This window comes from Pterocles gutturalis, unplaced genomic scaffold, assembly GCF_000699245.1.
Source record: "Pterocles gutturalis isolate BGI_N339 unplaced genomic scaffold, ASM69924v1 scaffold6921, whole genome shotgun sequence".
NCBI classification, from domain to species: domain Eukaryota; kingdom Metazoa; phylum Chordata; class Aves; order Pterocliformes; family Pteroclidae; genus Pterocles; species Pterocles gutturalis.
In genome coordinates this window covers 16,739-32,520 of record NW_010105366.1, presented here as the reverse complement: position 1 = coordinate 32,520, position 15,782 = coordinate 16,739, and the positions used below count along the sequence as shown (strand labels likewise).

At 42.2% G+C, this 15,782-nt stretch overlaps 1 protein-coding gene across 1 annotated transcript in view; it reads right to left on the bottom strand.

Annotated features, from left to right (window-relative positions):
• Positions 1 to 15,782, bottom strand: part of LOC104471867 (netrin-4-like) — a 46,667-nt gene that overhangs the window by 14,589 nt on the left and 16,296 nt on the right. Inside the window, 2 exon segments of the mRNA XM_010087362.1 lie at positions 11,709 to 11,845; positions 11,848 to 11,959. Of these exon segments, the coding sequence (XP_010085664.1) occupies positions 11,709 to 11,845; positions 11,848 to 11,959 (249 nt within the window).

Sequence of the window (15,782 nt, the reverse complement as noted above, 5' to 3'; positions counted from 1 at the left end):
TGACTGGGGTGTGAATTGAGTCTAATCCTTTAATCTCACCACTAATGCGGGTTATGTTTCTCCACGGTCTTTGCTGAAAGTCAGGCTCCCTCCTCCGTCCCCTTTCCCCCGTAGCTTGGGATCAAGAGAGAAACGTTGAAAAGAGCAGTTGCGTGAATGCGCTCCCCTGCCCCCAAACTCATCTCCCTGCAGCCATTTGCTCTCCGCTCCCCTGGTTTCTAATCCTCCCGGACCAGAAATGTCATGTAGCTCGCAGAGGGGATAGGCTGCAGCTGATGCCATCGCCCCTCTCCGGCCAGCTGGCAGGTTTGCTGCCGCACAGAGCAGTTGGCTGCCTGCTCACGGAAGACTGAGCACAGACTTCAGGGCTGGCATTTCTGTCAGAGCTCAGCACCAGTAAACCTCAGGAGGATACGGTGGGTAGCACATTAGGTGATGCCTCTCCAGACCTTTGTACGAGAAAGTTGTCCATGTTCAAAGAGCTACATAGGATGAAAAATCACAAAGACAATACTAATAAGTACCAGTGTTGGACTTCTCCCTGTTTGGGTTTGGCCCTTCAGCCTTACAGGTTCCCCCCTGGGGACACACTGACTGCTTTTCAGAAGCCATAGAAAAGGGGAAAAGGACCAGGGGTGGGGAAAGTTAACATAAGCCTGACCTCAAACTGTAGATTTTAATGTCCCCAAACTTCAGACTATCTGAACTTTACAGCTCATTTGAAAATGGACCAGAGCCAAAATCGTGGATCCAGTGATTTAGTAGGAGAATGCCAGTGTATTTCAATGCAAAATTTGTAAATTGGCCCGCTGAGGTTTTTTTAGAGATATATAAAAACTCTGCATTCAGTGTATAAAAAAATGACATGAAAGAAATGCTGAGATGGTACAGTTGGGAAATGGCAGAATGAAACCATGCGGTCTTGTTTTAGCCTTGAATGACATGATCAAATATTCATTATTCCACAGGACCCTGCGCTTCCAGTTGCATAGCACAGATGGTGTGAACACTCATGAACAATTATTCAGAAAGTAAACAGGAAAATTCAGTGAGGAAGGGAGAGTCCGGTTGTTCTTTGGAGGTAAGTAGATTTATGAGTTTGCTCACTGCCCACTGGTTTGTTGCAAACGGTAGTTTGTGGAGGCTGTCTAGGAATGGCATGTTGTGAGTAGGACAGAGGCATGAAGGAAGCTTCCTGCCTGTGATCCCTGCTATTGAACAATTTACCCAATCTGTGTGGAAGGATGGCTGGCTTAGACAAAAGGGCTGAAAAGCCAAGCAGCCAGCAGACACGAGAGCCACTGAGCAGGCAGAAGTAAATAATGGAGCTGGCATGGAACTTTTTTTTTTTTTAGCAAACATTAGGTCTGACGAATAAACTTTTTTTGTACAGGTTTGAGAAGAAATAAAAGAGAATTGATGGGTATTGGGGCAAAGGTAAAGGATAATGCATGAGAAAGCAAGTCTGCCACGTCTTATCTGCGGATGAATATCTCATGGAAGATTTTTTCCATGGAGAGTAATCTCACAGACAGCATCCATAAATGAAAACAGCTAAGGAGGAGAGTGCAACATGATGGTGACACTGAAGTACAGGAAGGAGCTGGACATGAGAAGAGAGCAGAAACAAACAGATTGAGGAGAACAGGGACAAGAAAGGTGATTCAGGCCATCGCAGAGAGACTGGTTAATACAGGAGAAAGTGAGCTGTGGAAGAGACCTCTTACACTTAAGCAGGAGGTGAAATAAGGGTAGGTGAGGTGGCTGCAGGTAACAAAAGACAAAATTTGTTCTGTTAGAGAGAAAGAGATAGGAGAGGCAGCCAGAGACCAAAGTCCAGGAAGGAACAAGAATAAAATACAGGACGCTGTCAGATAAAATAGGAAAGGGGATATCTGCTCAGGGAAGGGAGAATGCAAGTCACGGTCAACACGAAGAGATCAAGCATGTCTCTGACTTGTTACTCCCTGCTGAAGTGAGTCCATATTTCTCTCACAAATGTAGGTGCAAAAAAATCCAGATTATTCTCTCTACCAAATGCCAGACCTCAGGATGCACTGGATCTCACTGGAACACAAAGGTGATCACACCAAGGTAGAGAAAGTAGTCAGAGAAGTACAGATCCAGGGAAAGTACACTGATACTTTTTTCTATGCCCTAGAAAGCTGCAACACATACAAGGGGATCCACCAGGAGGGAAGCTACCTGCAGCATAAAGGTTAAGCCAAGAGGGAGGACTGGAGGCAAGGACACAGAGAAGCCTTTCTCCTGCATAGCTCAAAAAAAGACTAACAGCCCAGGGCTGAGCTTAAATAGAGCCCCCGGGGCAATGGACAGAGTCTGTGGGTAGGAGTCCCAGGTGGGACTGGTCAGGGCTGTTAAAGTCCTTTTAGTGCCTTCAGGAGCCTGATAATAGTTCTTTGATGGCCACTGGATTAATGTCATTGGAAACTTTAGGATATCTGACTGCTAGGAGGCACCTGAGGAAAAAATATTCCAGCTTTTTAGATTTGGAGCTGGCAATCCAGATGGAGAGAGCTTGAAAGTAAGGTGTGAGGAACAGAGGCTTACATGAGATTCATGCCATCAATTAGGAAACCTAGCCAGTTTTCAGCTAAAGCCTGATTAGTTTATGACAGGGATTTATATGGATACAGAAAAATGTACTACTGCAGCAGGAGAAAGATTGAGATCCAGGAGGTTTCTGTCTCACATCTCTCATGTTTCACTTTATCCTCAGTGTTCAATATGTGATGCCGCATCACTTGACATATACTGATCCTTAGATACAAGAGTATTGAAACCTGGATGGGCTTTTCCCCAGTGCTCATTGCTTCAATAATTGAGTATTTCAGAAATATTAAGGAATTTATTTTATGGCACCTCCCTTCACCTGCTTCTCCTTACTACTGTGATAACTCCAGTTGTCTCCAAGGATCATTCCCATTCATTGGAGCGTCGTTGCACTGAGAGTTCAGTTGCTCTGACAATTTTGTTTGAAATTGGATGGTGCTTTCCAAAGTTATTGTGGGGAATGGATCAGAGAAATAGCTGCACTGGCAGGCAGGCAGACTGTGTGATCAGGTAAACCTCCCCACTTCATAAAACCACTCTGAATTACTACATGCATAACTTGCAATAGTTCATATTCTTGCAGTCTTGCTTTCTGAGTGCGTTCAGTCAGGGTTACTCATGTCACTAATGCATGCTATGAGCTTGGAAAGATGAAAACTGTTGCTTTAAATACTGATATTCCAGCTGCATCAAGCTTCCCATTTTCTAATCAACCTTCTGACCTTTGCAAAGGTTAGAAGCTTATAGGCTGACAGTTACAGTTAGAGGATACTATTAGTCCAGGAAAGGAACAAAGATATTGTGCTATACTCTCAGTCATCATCATACCAGATTGAGTGTCCACTTGAAAGCAAGCTCTGCTTTTGTGTCTTGGTACAGCAGCTATATTCTCAGGCTGTGCCTTCCTGATGTAAAGGCTTTGAGGGCAATCTCGATTTGAGACATTGCTCCTTTCCTTACTACTTCTTTCTGTGCTATCACCTTCTACATCATGCCCTGAGTCATGCGTAAATTGGGCTGTGAAACTAAACCATGTTAAAAAAAATAAACCCACTTTTTTTTTTGCCTTGGCACTAGTATTTTTAATCTGGATTCATGCCCTGATCTGCTTGACAGTACAGTCGTGCTGTTACAAGTCTGCTATTGCTGCCAAAGGCTTTGATTTGTACATCTACCACCTGAGCAGCTTTGAATCAGGACACAGAGGAAGTTATAGGTTCATGGATTTTAATGCCAGGATGATCAGTTCCAATCATTTAGCTTGACCTGCTACACTAAGCCATGAATTTCATCCAGTAGTTCTTCCATGGAGCTCAGTAACTTGTGTCTGATTTCCAGCAAATGGTGTAGAACCGTATCCTGCTTTGATACAACAGTTCCAAGAAATTACATGATACTTACTGGCTTTTGACTGCACAAAGGTGCTTCACCTGAATTCTGATCTGTAGCTGAGAGAGAAAGTGGACATCTTATATCTGTGTGTCCCATAATTTTTAGATTTTTTAAACTCTGTTCCACTCTCAGAACCTGCAGCTGCTTGCTTTCTCTCTGCCCATTTAGTTTCTTTTACCTTTTGTCCTTTCGGTAAATGTTGTGGCTGTGGCTCTTTCTCCTGGGTTATTCTCAGTCTATTTTGGGGCTTTTTTCCTAATGAATGAAGGTTCAATTTGGAAGCCTTCCAGAACAGAGCAACTGTTGCTGATTCAGAGAAAATGTTTGTCTTTGGGCTCTGTATTCACTTTGTGATGTTGCCAGAGAAATTTTGGATACAGCAGTTTGCAATGACATCAGAGGCTAGTCCCTTACCTGCTTATAGTAAAATGACTCTTTCTGGGTCATTTTGAGTGGTTAAATACAAACCAGTGTCTCCTCTTCTCCTTTGTTTGTCTTATAGTTCAAATGGGCTCTATTGTCCCTCCAAATGAAGAGAGGTACCCATGCAGATTTATAATAAATCCTTCAATATCAGGTTCGGAGGAGAGCACATATGACTTCAAGAGGCCAAATTAAAGATTTCTTTCAACTTTTCCAAATTTGCAAAGACCTAAAAGAATGGCTTGGGAGTAAGTCGACAATTACAGTGCCTGCTGTGGGTAGACTTGACAGTCCAAATTTCTGCTCTAATCAGGAATGAAAAAAGCCATTATTTTCCTGTGTCGCTTGCTGGTTTCTGGGAAAAGGTCTAATAAGTGCATATGTTCAAGGACTAGTACACATATGGGTGTTTTCTGAGGGAACTGAATTTCTGGCTCTTTCTTGGTCACTTTGGTAAATTAAGTCTGAGGGAACTTGGCAGGGATAACGAGAGCTGGGACACTTGTGGCAAGGCCACCTGAGCCCATACAGGTTTTGTCTCCACAGCAGTGAGGGGAAGAGCTGCCACTGCTTCCAAATTCACTACATAGGTAATGGTGAAGAAAAATCAGTGATCGGGTTTAGCTGAATATTCAGACTGGCACCACTAAGCCCTTTTCTGAACACTAACAAAAGAATGGGATAAATAGACCGGAAGAGGTACAAAATTCATGCTTCATGTGAGAGAATATAACCCAGGCAGTGACGGCTTCAAGACACAACTCTGTCCTCTGCCTGAATTCAGCTCCATCAGTCTTTACACCTGCTTGGGTGTGCATTTCAGTCTGCTTTCTTATTTTTTTCTTTCGCAATGCTATCTTGATTGTTATTCATTTTTTGGGTTAAGCTTATTTTTACCTACAGTGACAACCACTCCGTTACCGATCTGTACCAAACTGCACAGAAGGAACAGCTTTCAGGACAAATGCAGCCCCTGAGTCATTGGCTCTTGGTGAGCGTCTCAAGAGCAGAGGAAGCAGAAAGGGGAGTGATGCTCAGTATTTTAATAGGTGAATGCCTGAATCACACCGTAACGAGTAAATACCGCCATTCAAATCTCCTGAAAGTGAATGGCACAAGTGAGTTTGGTCTTGTTCAAGGCTTTGTTCCTGATGCCACTGAACAGTCTGGCCTGACTGCCAGCCTTTGCTGTAGAAAGACCCAGAATTCAGTTTTGGATGGGAGGAAATGGGAAAAGCTCTAGATTCAGCCTTTGATATATGGACAAGGATTTGTGGATTTACAGATCAGGTATAATGGGTTAGCACACTGGATAGTTCAGAGAAGTTTGGACATAACTTGTTCATTCAACAGGCAAAAGAATTCTGTCATTTACTTTGGAAATAGGCTGTCTAACTCCAGCAACTGTCTGGGCTTAGCTGGGTTTCTACTGGTTAATCCACAGTGGCTCTAGGGGAACGGGATTGAAAATCCACTCCCAAAGTGGGCCTGTGAGCTCTCCTCCGAATTTTCACCTCTGTGTTGAGTGAACTTGGCAGCATGCATCGCTCCCAGTCAACTGAAATTATGTTGAGTAATGGAACAGATGAAGCCAAGAGAAAAATAGTTTTCTGTGACTTCTCTGCAGATGGCTACAGCTTGGAGAGTGGGGGAAGAGCAGGGCTGGAAAAGGCACAGGAACAGCCAAATTTATAAGGAATCCGGGAAGGGAGAAAAAGGTCAAGAAAGTCCATGATTTAGCAGAAAACCTGTGCACTGCAAGAAAAGGATTCTAAACCCCCAAAGGGCACAAAGCTAATCCCCAGGACCCTTCCAGCACCGTGAGTGAACCAAAGCAAGGAAATACACTTAGGTTTTTATAAATTTTGAACTGAGTATTATGGAGTTTGTTTATAATCCTGTGCAAAAATTCTCCATATTCTGTGTGCACCTGCCGCTGAAGAATTAAAAACCAAACTCCATGCACCCACGAGGTACAACTCTAGAAAGATTTGCTTAAATTACTGAGAGATTTATTGGGGATGAATGAACTGTCTGAAAGGCCTTGAAAAGCTTTGGTAAAAGATTGAAAACTTTTGTTCTGGTAACGTGTAGGTAAGCTGAGGACAGAAACAACCTAGCAGTCCGTTCAGTCCCAAGGGAGCTTAGCAAACACAAGGACTTGATCACATTCCAGCAATTTCCTAGTGTTGGTGGTTGTGTCAAATTCAACTTTAGATACAGAACAGTATATATCGTCTGGAGCTTAAATGAAAGAACCTCAGAAATATGCTGTACTGGGGGACATCAGGGAGGTATTGGTAGCAAGTGGTGGCTGATAGCTGTGAGACAAAGCAATTATTTCTCTCTCTTAGACATGCTCACACAGACACCACTTTTTAATGTAGTTAATGTAATTCATGACTCCTTTTTGCTCCATAATTTATATGATCTCTTTCTGTGTTTTCAGATCATTATGGGTAGAACTTGAAGTCCATACTCAGTTTTAAGTTTTGGAAAATAATCAGCACAGGGATCTTTTTCTAGAATTTATTCTGACATGATCTAGAAGCTCTTGTGATTATTTTTTTTTTTAACATTCCTAATGCTGCTCACATAGCTGATGTACACAGGCCAACTTTTTCCTAAACAAAACCTGCTCTTTGAGTTGCCAGCTACAACAGAGAGCACCTCCTGCCTCTCTGAGTGCTGGATGTCATACGGACTGGCACAGCGTGGATCAGATAATGTGAAACCTTAGCTGGGGATTATCAGTAGAACTGCACAAGATATTTGAAGTGGAGGTAACATTTGCAAGAGATAAAACAGCCAAGTCACCTAGAAAATTGCTGTAGAAAAACAAGTTTTACCTTATGTAACCTCCATTATGCCAAACAAGGAATCTTACTTAGGACCAGATCCTGATCCCTTTGAAGTAAGTGGAAAACTTTCCATTTGCTTCATTGTAGAGGATCAGACCCACAGGGAGTCTAGTTTGTCTCTGTAAACAGGATAAAGAAGCAAAAGAAACATCCGAGGCAACTTGTAAGAATTTCCTGGCAGTGTAGGTACCAATAATTAACAAGTAAAAAAACTAAGGCTTTACACAAAAACATTTTAATCCACATTTGCTTTCCTCTGTCCATACTTAGTTCTCATGCACTAGAAAGGGAATTGTGAAATGTTTGGCAAACAGAGAAGACTTTGGTCTAAATTCTGTGCTCTGTCCATGTGCTCATTCTGCTTTGTAAACTTTGTATGTTCTGGAAGCACCCCTGGACTCAGCTGAAATGTGTCATCAAAGCAGATCCTAAATCAGACCATTATTACCAAGTTTGTTGGAACTTAATAAAGAAATAAATTACTGTAGAGCCACACATAACTTTGTACATCCTGCAACAGCAATACCTGGGGCAGGATTGTGTTCCATTGGCAAAAGGCAATCTCAATAATTTCCCTCACTGACAAAGGAGCTACTTGTAAGAGTTTGAATAATACAGGCTGTGAAATTCAGAAAGGAGAATTTTGTCCTTAGCTATCATAAGCCATTTAAGGTGGGCATGACATCTCTGTGTCTTTTTTTTTTTTTTCCCTGAGGAAGAGAAATAGAAAACAAGAAAACATCACTGTCAATAGCAACAAACCTCAAATCCAAGATCTGTTTGCCCAGAAGATTTTTGCCTTTTATTTACAGCTCCCATCTTAATTTCTCAAAGTTTTTGTCCTGTCTGATGTGATATTCTCAGCAGTTAATAAGGGAAGTGTGATCTAGATAAATTGTATTGAGGTGGGTGCCTGACTTGTTAAAAAAAAAAAAAAAAAAAAAGCCATGTTGAAAGAGTAATCATTACTGGTTTGCTGCCAAAATAACAAATCAAAGGACATCTGCACTGGATCCTATGGCAGTCTACTTTGAACCTGTCTCTACTCAGTATTTTCACTTTTGACCAGAGAGAATATGCATGAACCTATCCAGGATTTCAAGCTGTGAGGAATTATGTGCCATTTGGAGGTTTGTTTTAATATTTGCAATTTTCTTGTATCCATTTGTTTCTCCGATGCTGTGGTGTCTGTGACGTTAGTTCTCATCCAGCTGCATTTCTCCTGGGCAGCCTCAGGGGAGAAGCCAGAAGCTGAATGGGTTGCCATGACTGAACTGACAGATGCACAGATAAACTGATCATCTAGTCACAGATCATCTAGACCCTCTAAAATGGTGTTGAAAAGTGTTGATTCAATTGCTTTAGTTTTTTTCCATTATTTAGCCTCCATATAGTATCAGTCGAGCAGTGTCAGAAGTGTTACAAACAGAACAGATTTCTTTCAAGAGTAAGAAAAGCAAACTCACAAGTTAGCACAGTTATGTCTCTTCCAAGACCTAAGTGCAGAATGATCTCAGTTTTTGGGTCTATCCCATGGCAAACAATTACAGTTGTTTTCTACACGGACTTGCTTTTGTTTTTGTTAACGACAGAAAATAAATACATTGTAGGAGGACTCTGAACTCTTAAGAGACTGAAACTCCTGTTACTTAAGCCTTTCTGTGGAGGTCTGTGTTTTTCCAGCATTTTATTTAATGACTTGACATCATCCCAGGAAATATGAAGCTGCTCTGCCTTCATCATGTGATATCACCCACACTAGCCATACTGAAAATCGTGTGTCTTGGGACTTGCTCTGCCCACGTGTTCATTAACTATTCGATGCGGCCAGTGGAATGAATCAGACTATTTCTGGACATGCGGTGTTTGTTTCTATCATCTCTTTTGCCCTGGCTTGTTTTAGTCACCATGTGACTGAAAGTAGAGCATCTTCCCTGTCTCTGCCAAGAAATTGAAAGATGTCAAGGATTTTTGTTGCCGTGTTGTTTGGCTGATATGAAATGTATCGTTGGTGTTCACCACTCAACAACAAAGGCCTTTTCCTTCTGCATGTAGGCAGGGAGATGACCATATTGCAAAATGTGAAGTTATACACTTATAGAAACTCACTCGTGCTAGCTATGTAAACCAAATCCTGAGATCTGTACCTACGTGAACTCTCCTGCACCGCTATGGTATCATCATTGGTAAGTATTAAATAAAATGTAAAAGGATCCAGGAACCTGACTCCTCCAGGAGAGGATTTTCATAGTGATTTGAGAAAGAGCTAGGGTGTAATAACTAAAGCACAGAAAAGAGGAGCAAAGTAGCATGATCATCTTTACTCCAGACTTGGAAGACCTGGGAGTAAAATTTTAAATTTTGACCACCTAAGGCTCTAAGGCTTCACACTTCTCTGGTTAATGCAAAAAAAAAAAAAAAAAAAAAAAAAAAAACCAACAAAAAAACCCCACAACAAAACCAAACCAAAAACTAAAGAAGGATACAGTAAGAGCCTTCCAATCATATCTGCAGAATGAGGATAGACTGCTCTCCATGATCATTGGGGGAGAAGGGACAAGAAGGAATCACCTTAATTTGCAGCAGAGGTTATTTGGGCAGGCACTAGAGAAGAGCTTTCAGAGTGTCAAAATGGGACCAACTGCTGAGGGTTGCTCTTGAATCTCCTTTGTCAGAGATTTTCAAAAACTAGTTCAACAAGCATTCACTGGCGAATGGCTTAGGTCTGCTTGATCACACCTCCACGTGAGGACTCAGACCAGCTCACTTATGGTCTTTCCCAGCCCTCGTCTAGGATTATAGAGGCAGTTAAAGCTCTGGAAGGCTTTTCTCACTTCCTGCTGCATTTGAATCTCTGCTTAAGCAAAGACTTGCTAATATCTGTGCCTGTGGGAATGATGTGATGCATCCACCCCCTTGTCTCCTGGGACATGAGTCACTCCTGAAGTACATTTCATCAAAACTATTTCACCTTCTGCCCCGTGAAGTCATTGATGGCTCCAAAGATTCTATTCCCTTGTGACTAGTGGGAAAAAATAATCCAGTCATAGTTTACAATGGTGATGCCAGTAATATACACAATATTGTGTTTTCCTTTTCTGATGGGCACTGTTTATTCTTCTACCAGCTGTATTCGTTTAGCATGTTATGCGTCTATTTGGTTTCCCTACGTGTGTGTTTAACAGTTTGCAATAGGGAGGATGCACTCTTCAAACAGCTCTTCTCTGCACAGTTATGTATTGGGTGAGTCTATAGGAAACTGAATCTGATCATATCACCTGGTGCTAGAACACTGTAGTTATACCACAGATGGAATTGATTCAGAAATGATTTTGCAAATATTGTGAAACCCATACAGTCCTAATTATCTCACAGTATCTATCTCTGAACCTGGAAAAGTTGAAAGGAAGACAATGAATACACATTCCAGAAGAAAATAAACCAAAATGTCAAGTGTACCATGTATCTAAAGAGAGAGAAATCAGCTGAGGATGTGTTTCTTGAGTCTATTATGTCAGAGTGCACCAGGGACTAAAGTTCTAAGGGTTATTTTGGTTTTCAAAACCCATTACAGAGACAGACAGCCTTCTGGAACCAGTGGAGCCATTGAGTAGTTTAAAGCAGCGGGAATTCTGTCTGTAACGCATGTGTGTATATATACCTGGATATTCGGTTACCAGCCTTTCCCTGTGACTGTTACTACAGTTCTTCTGTATGATACCTGCAGCTAAATCAAAAAGGAGACAGCAGTTTTGCCTCTGAATGTCCATACAAACACAGCTCACGTCTTCTGCACATCCAGGGTCAAACACAGCTAAAAGACTGGATAGGGAGGGGCCAGTCATAGTACTATAGAATAATCTTCCTACAAGGTTTGGATTTAAAAAAAAAATATTCTAACTTATTTTAAGCTGAATGGATAAAAGAGGGGGGGGAGTGGAAATTATTTTCAAATCCTGAACACTGCTGTCTATGTAGTGAAAGCAGCAAAAACACAGAAGGCTGAAAACCTAAAAGTAAAGGCTGAAACCCTAAGTGTGACAGAACTGCTTGTGTCTCACAAACTCAGAAAACCTGAGCTTTGAGATCTGATGCTGAAATTCTGGTCAGGGCAGCCTTTGCATCAAAGAGATTAGTTCGGTTCTGTACAGGCATACAGGTAGGAGATTTCATTCACTATATTTGGGGTAGGATCTCTCTTCCAATTACAAAGCCCCTCCACAATTCACAGGTATTTTGAGGTCCAGCGTTATTAGAAGGACCCATCTCTAGCAATGCGATTAATACACATGGAATTGCAGCAAGGGTTATAAGAAATCTTCTCCCAGAGTGGTTTAGGTTTCACTTTTGCCCCTTTTTTAGATAGGCTCAGGGAGGCTTGGGCAGGATCATACACAAAATGTGCAGTTTGGCTGAGAAAGAACAAATTCAATCAGTTGGTGAATGTCTGGAACTCACCGCGTTCTCCATGACTCCTGTCCTGTTGGCAAGCTGGCATTCCTCTGCGTGCCCATTGCAAAAGCAGCTTCCCCGGATGATCAGGTCATAAATAGCATAGTGGGCAAACCTCTGAGGCTTCTCTACCAGTTCCGTCATTCCTGTCTCTTTAACAAAAGGAGGCGGAGGTTGGTGAGTTTGAGGAGATCTTGAGCCTCAGGACTATAGGGGTCTTCGATCTTGTTAGCTGGACTCAAGGCACGATAAATCACCTGAAAGAAGATACACATGCAAGAAGAGATGTAGGACTCTGCATGCACAGCAAACAGCCCAAGGCAGTGTTCAGGGAAAAGTCAAAGTTCCTATTTAGAAGACTCTGAATAAGCGGTTGTGGGTCTGTGACTGATCCCAGAACATCACAGCTGGCCAAGCCACGGTGAGGGACGCTGTACTTGCTTTCATCCAGTCTCAGATGTGAGAGAGGAAATAGTTTAAACACCTCTCCCTGGGGTTACTGAGCCCAGGCACTTCTCAGCCAATCTGTGGTAACTGGTCAAGCACTGGTTACTGCAGCCAGGTGACAACAGTGTCACTCAGAGACATCCCAGGTTTATTGGTATAAACGCAGTATGAATGCCATCTGAATTCCTCAAAGCATTTTAGGAACGTGGCTTTAGCTTGAGTTCTAGAGTCAGGTAAACTAAGGCACTAAGGGGATCCGGGAGAGAAGTGGAAACTGATCAGACTGTGTGCTAGGAAACACAGCTTGGCTTGGGATGAGTAAGCATTGAGAGAACCCTCTCTTCAAACAAAGCCAGACGGTTTGTTCGTTAGAAGTAGCTCCACTGCAGTGAGCTCGCAGGACCAAAGGTGCTTTGTACCTACTGGCTGTCTGCGGGTTGTGACTCTCTTGTCACAGCTTTTGTGCTGTTTCATAGTTCTCCAGAGCAGCAACAGCTTGGCTTTGAGTTCTAATTCAGTGTTTAACTGTGACTAAAGGCACATGTTGTATTTTAGCTCATGCACCGCTCTACCCTTCTGTATCTCTCAGGGTGTGCTTGTTTCTGCTGCTTTTGGGGAGAGGGTGACAGGGGAGGGCTGCACCGCAGTCCATGCCAGTGAACTAGAGAGCTGGTTACGTTCGTTCCCTGGCTCTGATGTCCTCTGTGGATGTCCTAACTCCAATTTCAGAGCTATTTTCTCCTCTGGTGAAGTTTTTCTGTCATTGCAGAGGGACTTGCCCTCAGGGTTCTTTGGCCCTGCTTTGTAAGTGGTGACAGAGTCTCTTAGACTGACTCCATCAGTGGAGTGAAAGCTTTGTTTCCATAGGGATTCCCTTTCTCTCTTTCTCTGTGTTTTTCTTTTTCCTTCTTTCTAGTGAACTGACCAATTTAAATACTTGCAGCATGTCAAATACTTTTGCTCCTTTTTGTTTGCAGGAGCCAGAAAGGAGCTTGTGGTACATGCCTGGAAGATAATTCTGTTGGATGTTGGTGGCACATGGGGAGATAAACCCCCTCAAACCGACAGAATCAGCTGCCAGACCACACGGAGCTACACCTGCCAGTACAGGGGCAGTGGCACATTTCCCACCTGTCTGCAGCATTTTCTGTTTGGTCAGGTCTGTTCTTTTTTCTTTTAATTCCGTTCTCATATCCTGGCAGCTACTTACAAAGCTGCAAAGAGCCGTGTTTGGTGAAAGCAGAGGTGCCCGTGTTTCCTTGGTTGATAGAGCTATGGGCAGATTGCCCAGGCTGTGCAATGCAGGTGCCTACATTCCTCTGACCAACGAAGCCATGACAAAATTGCCCAGGCCTTTCCACCCCGATGTCTACATTCCCCCAGTCAATGGAACCATAAGCAAATGGTCCATTCTGTTTCGTCCAGGTGCCCAGCATTTCCCCTGTTGATGGATTCACAGAACAAAGACCAGAACTCCTCTGTCCACTTCCCCTAATCCAGGATGGCCAGATTTGTTTAGTGGAAACCAGTTTTGATGAACCCTCTCTCCTTCCCAGTCCCCTGTGGACCACACAGAGGTGGAGTGGTTTCTCAGAGTCCTCAGCACCTGGTCAGGTACAGACACACACATCTTCCTCTCACATGGTCAATTAATTTAAGACCAAGGCAGTGAACTGGATGGAGTTGTTCTGCAGGATCTGCTAAGTTCAGAGATCTCAAAGCAGGGTTAAAAATTAACTACTGGGATATTAATGGTTACGAGTCCTTGTGAAACTGTTTTAAATTGTCATAAAACAGAGGAACCAAGGGTAAAGCAGTCTGTTCAGTTACTGGTTTTTATAAGCTCTATTCTCACATTTCGCTTTCTTGTCTATGGCTTCTCTAACACATATGCTCGGTAACAATGGTCTCTCCTTCCAGGATAGCTCCCCAGAAGATACCTGACAGATCCCTGGCTTGAGAACATAAATGCCAGAGGTGCTTTGCTCCAGGACCAAGACATCTGAAAAAAGATAACCAGTACATCATTAGCTTCTGCAAGATCTGCACTGGTCCTGACAGTGACCTCCTTACACAAGGCTGGGCAAGGGGCTCAACGTCCCTGTGCCCCAGAGATCCCAGTTGTGAACCACTACGGATCTCCCCCCAGGAGACAGAGAGGATGGGTGAATGAGGTGAAGAACAGAATTTTTCCTGGGCCTGTCTGAAATAAATTACTAGATAATGGCCAAAGTGTTTCTTTTTTACTCTGTCTCTGGCATTATACTTCTGCTTGATGACAATGGTCTAGCATTGTGTATGTCAACGGTGAAGGAAATTTTGTGTATTATAGTGCACTACTAGAAACCTATTTTATATACAGGATGGTAAGTTTAAAGATGTGGATTCATGTTTTGGGATCTCCAACCAATTATCCATCCTCCCCACGTCTTAATTGGCATCCAGATAGCAGTGAGTTCTTTAGGCAGAAGAACAGCTGTTGGGTGCTCTTCTCTCAGCACAGGGCCATTTGCTTTCACAAAGCTGTATTGGCTTTTGGTTCTTTGCTTGACAGCTTGGAAAAAGGTTGAGTTCCCTGTGGGTTTATTGTTTTCCAAATATTTTCATTTCTGGCCTTAAGGGGAGTTGCTTTGGCATTTTCCATATCCCCTTAGAACTCCGAACGTTATTTGTGAGTAGAGATGTTAATAGCTTGGATGTCCCATTGGGACTGTGGCATCCTTTTAAGAAAGAGCCGGTTTCCATTCCACTTGAGCTACAAGAGTTTGCTTGTATGATTTATTCATGATATTATTCTGTCTGGAATAAGCTCAGTGGTGAGACTTGATTTATTTGTCCTCATCTCTCCCAAAGCAAGACTTGTTAAGTGTTAAAGATCTGATTTGGGTGACATAACACAAGTGAAGTCTTTTGGGAGTGGCATTTGTATGTTCTTCTTGGATTCAACAGCCACCAAGGAATTAGCGTTGCCTACCTTTGTCAAAATCATAGATAATGAGGAATTACTTAAACAAAGACATTTTGTATCATCAAAGCAGATATGCTGTGTTAATATAAGGAGGTTTAGGTGAGCTCCATTTTGCATAGAGGTAGCACTGTTTAATTAGTATTTAAATCAGTTTAGCAGCATTATTTAATATATACATAAAACTGGAAAATGAAATTTTCTTCTCTCTCCCTTTCTGGAGGACACATGCTCCTTGAAATACTGGTGGTTTTAACCCTTGAGCACAAGAAAGAATATAATGTAATCAGCATCTCTTGGCTCATTTTGATATTTGGTTGGATGTTTCTGCTCGCATTAAACTGCCATTCATTAGATCTTCTTTAACATATGTGTTGCTCTGCTGTTGAGAGCAATATGTTACAATCCATAAATTATGCTGATTAGTCTACTATGTGTATTGATTCAAATAATTGTAAAGTGGGATAAATTTTTAAAACAGATTTGGTATCTCTCCTTACATTACCTAAAAACCAAACAAATAAACAAAAGAACAACTAAACTTTTTTCTGTACTAAAAATATGTAATTATATTTTAAATGGATATATTTGGGTTTATGGTTCCCTAAGAAAAAATGAATCCTAAATTAGGAGACAGATTGGTGGTTATCTGTAAAATTCTCTTTGAA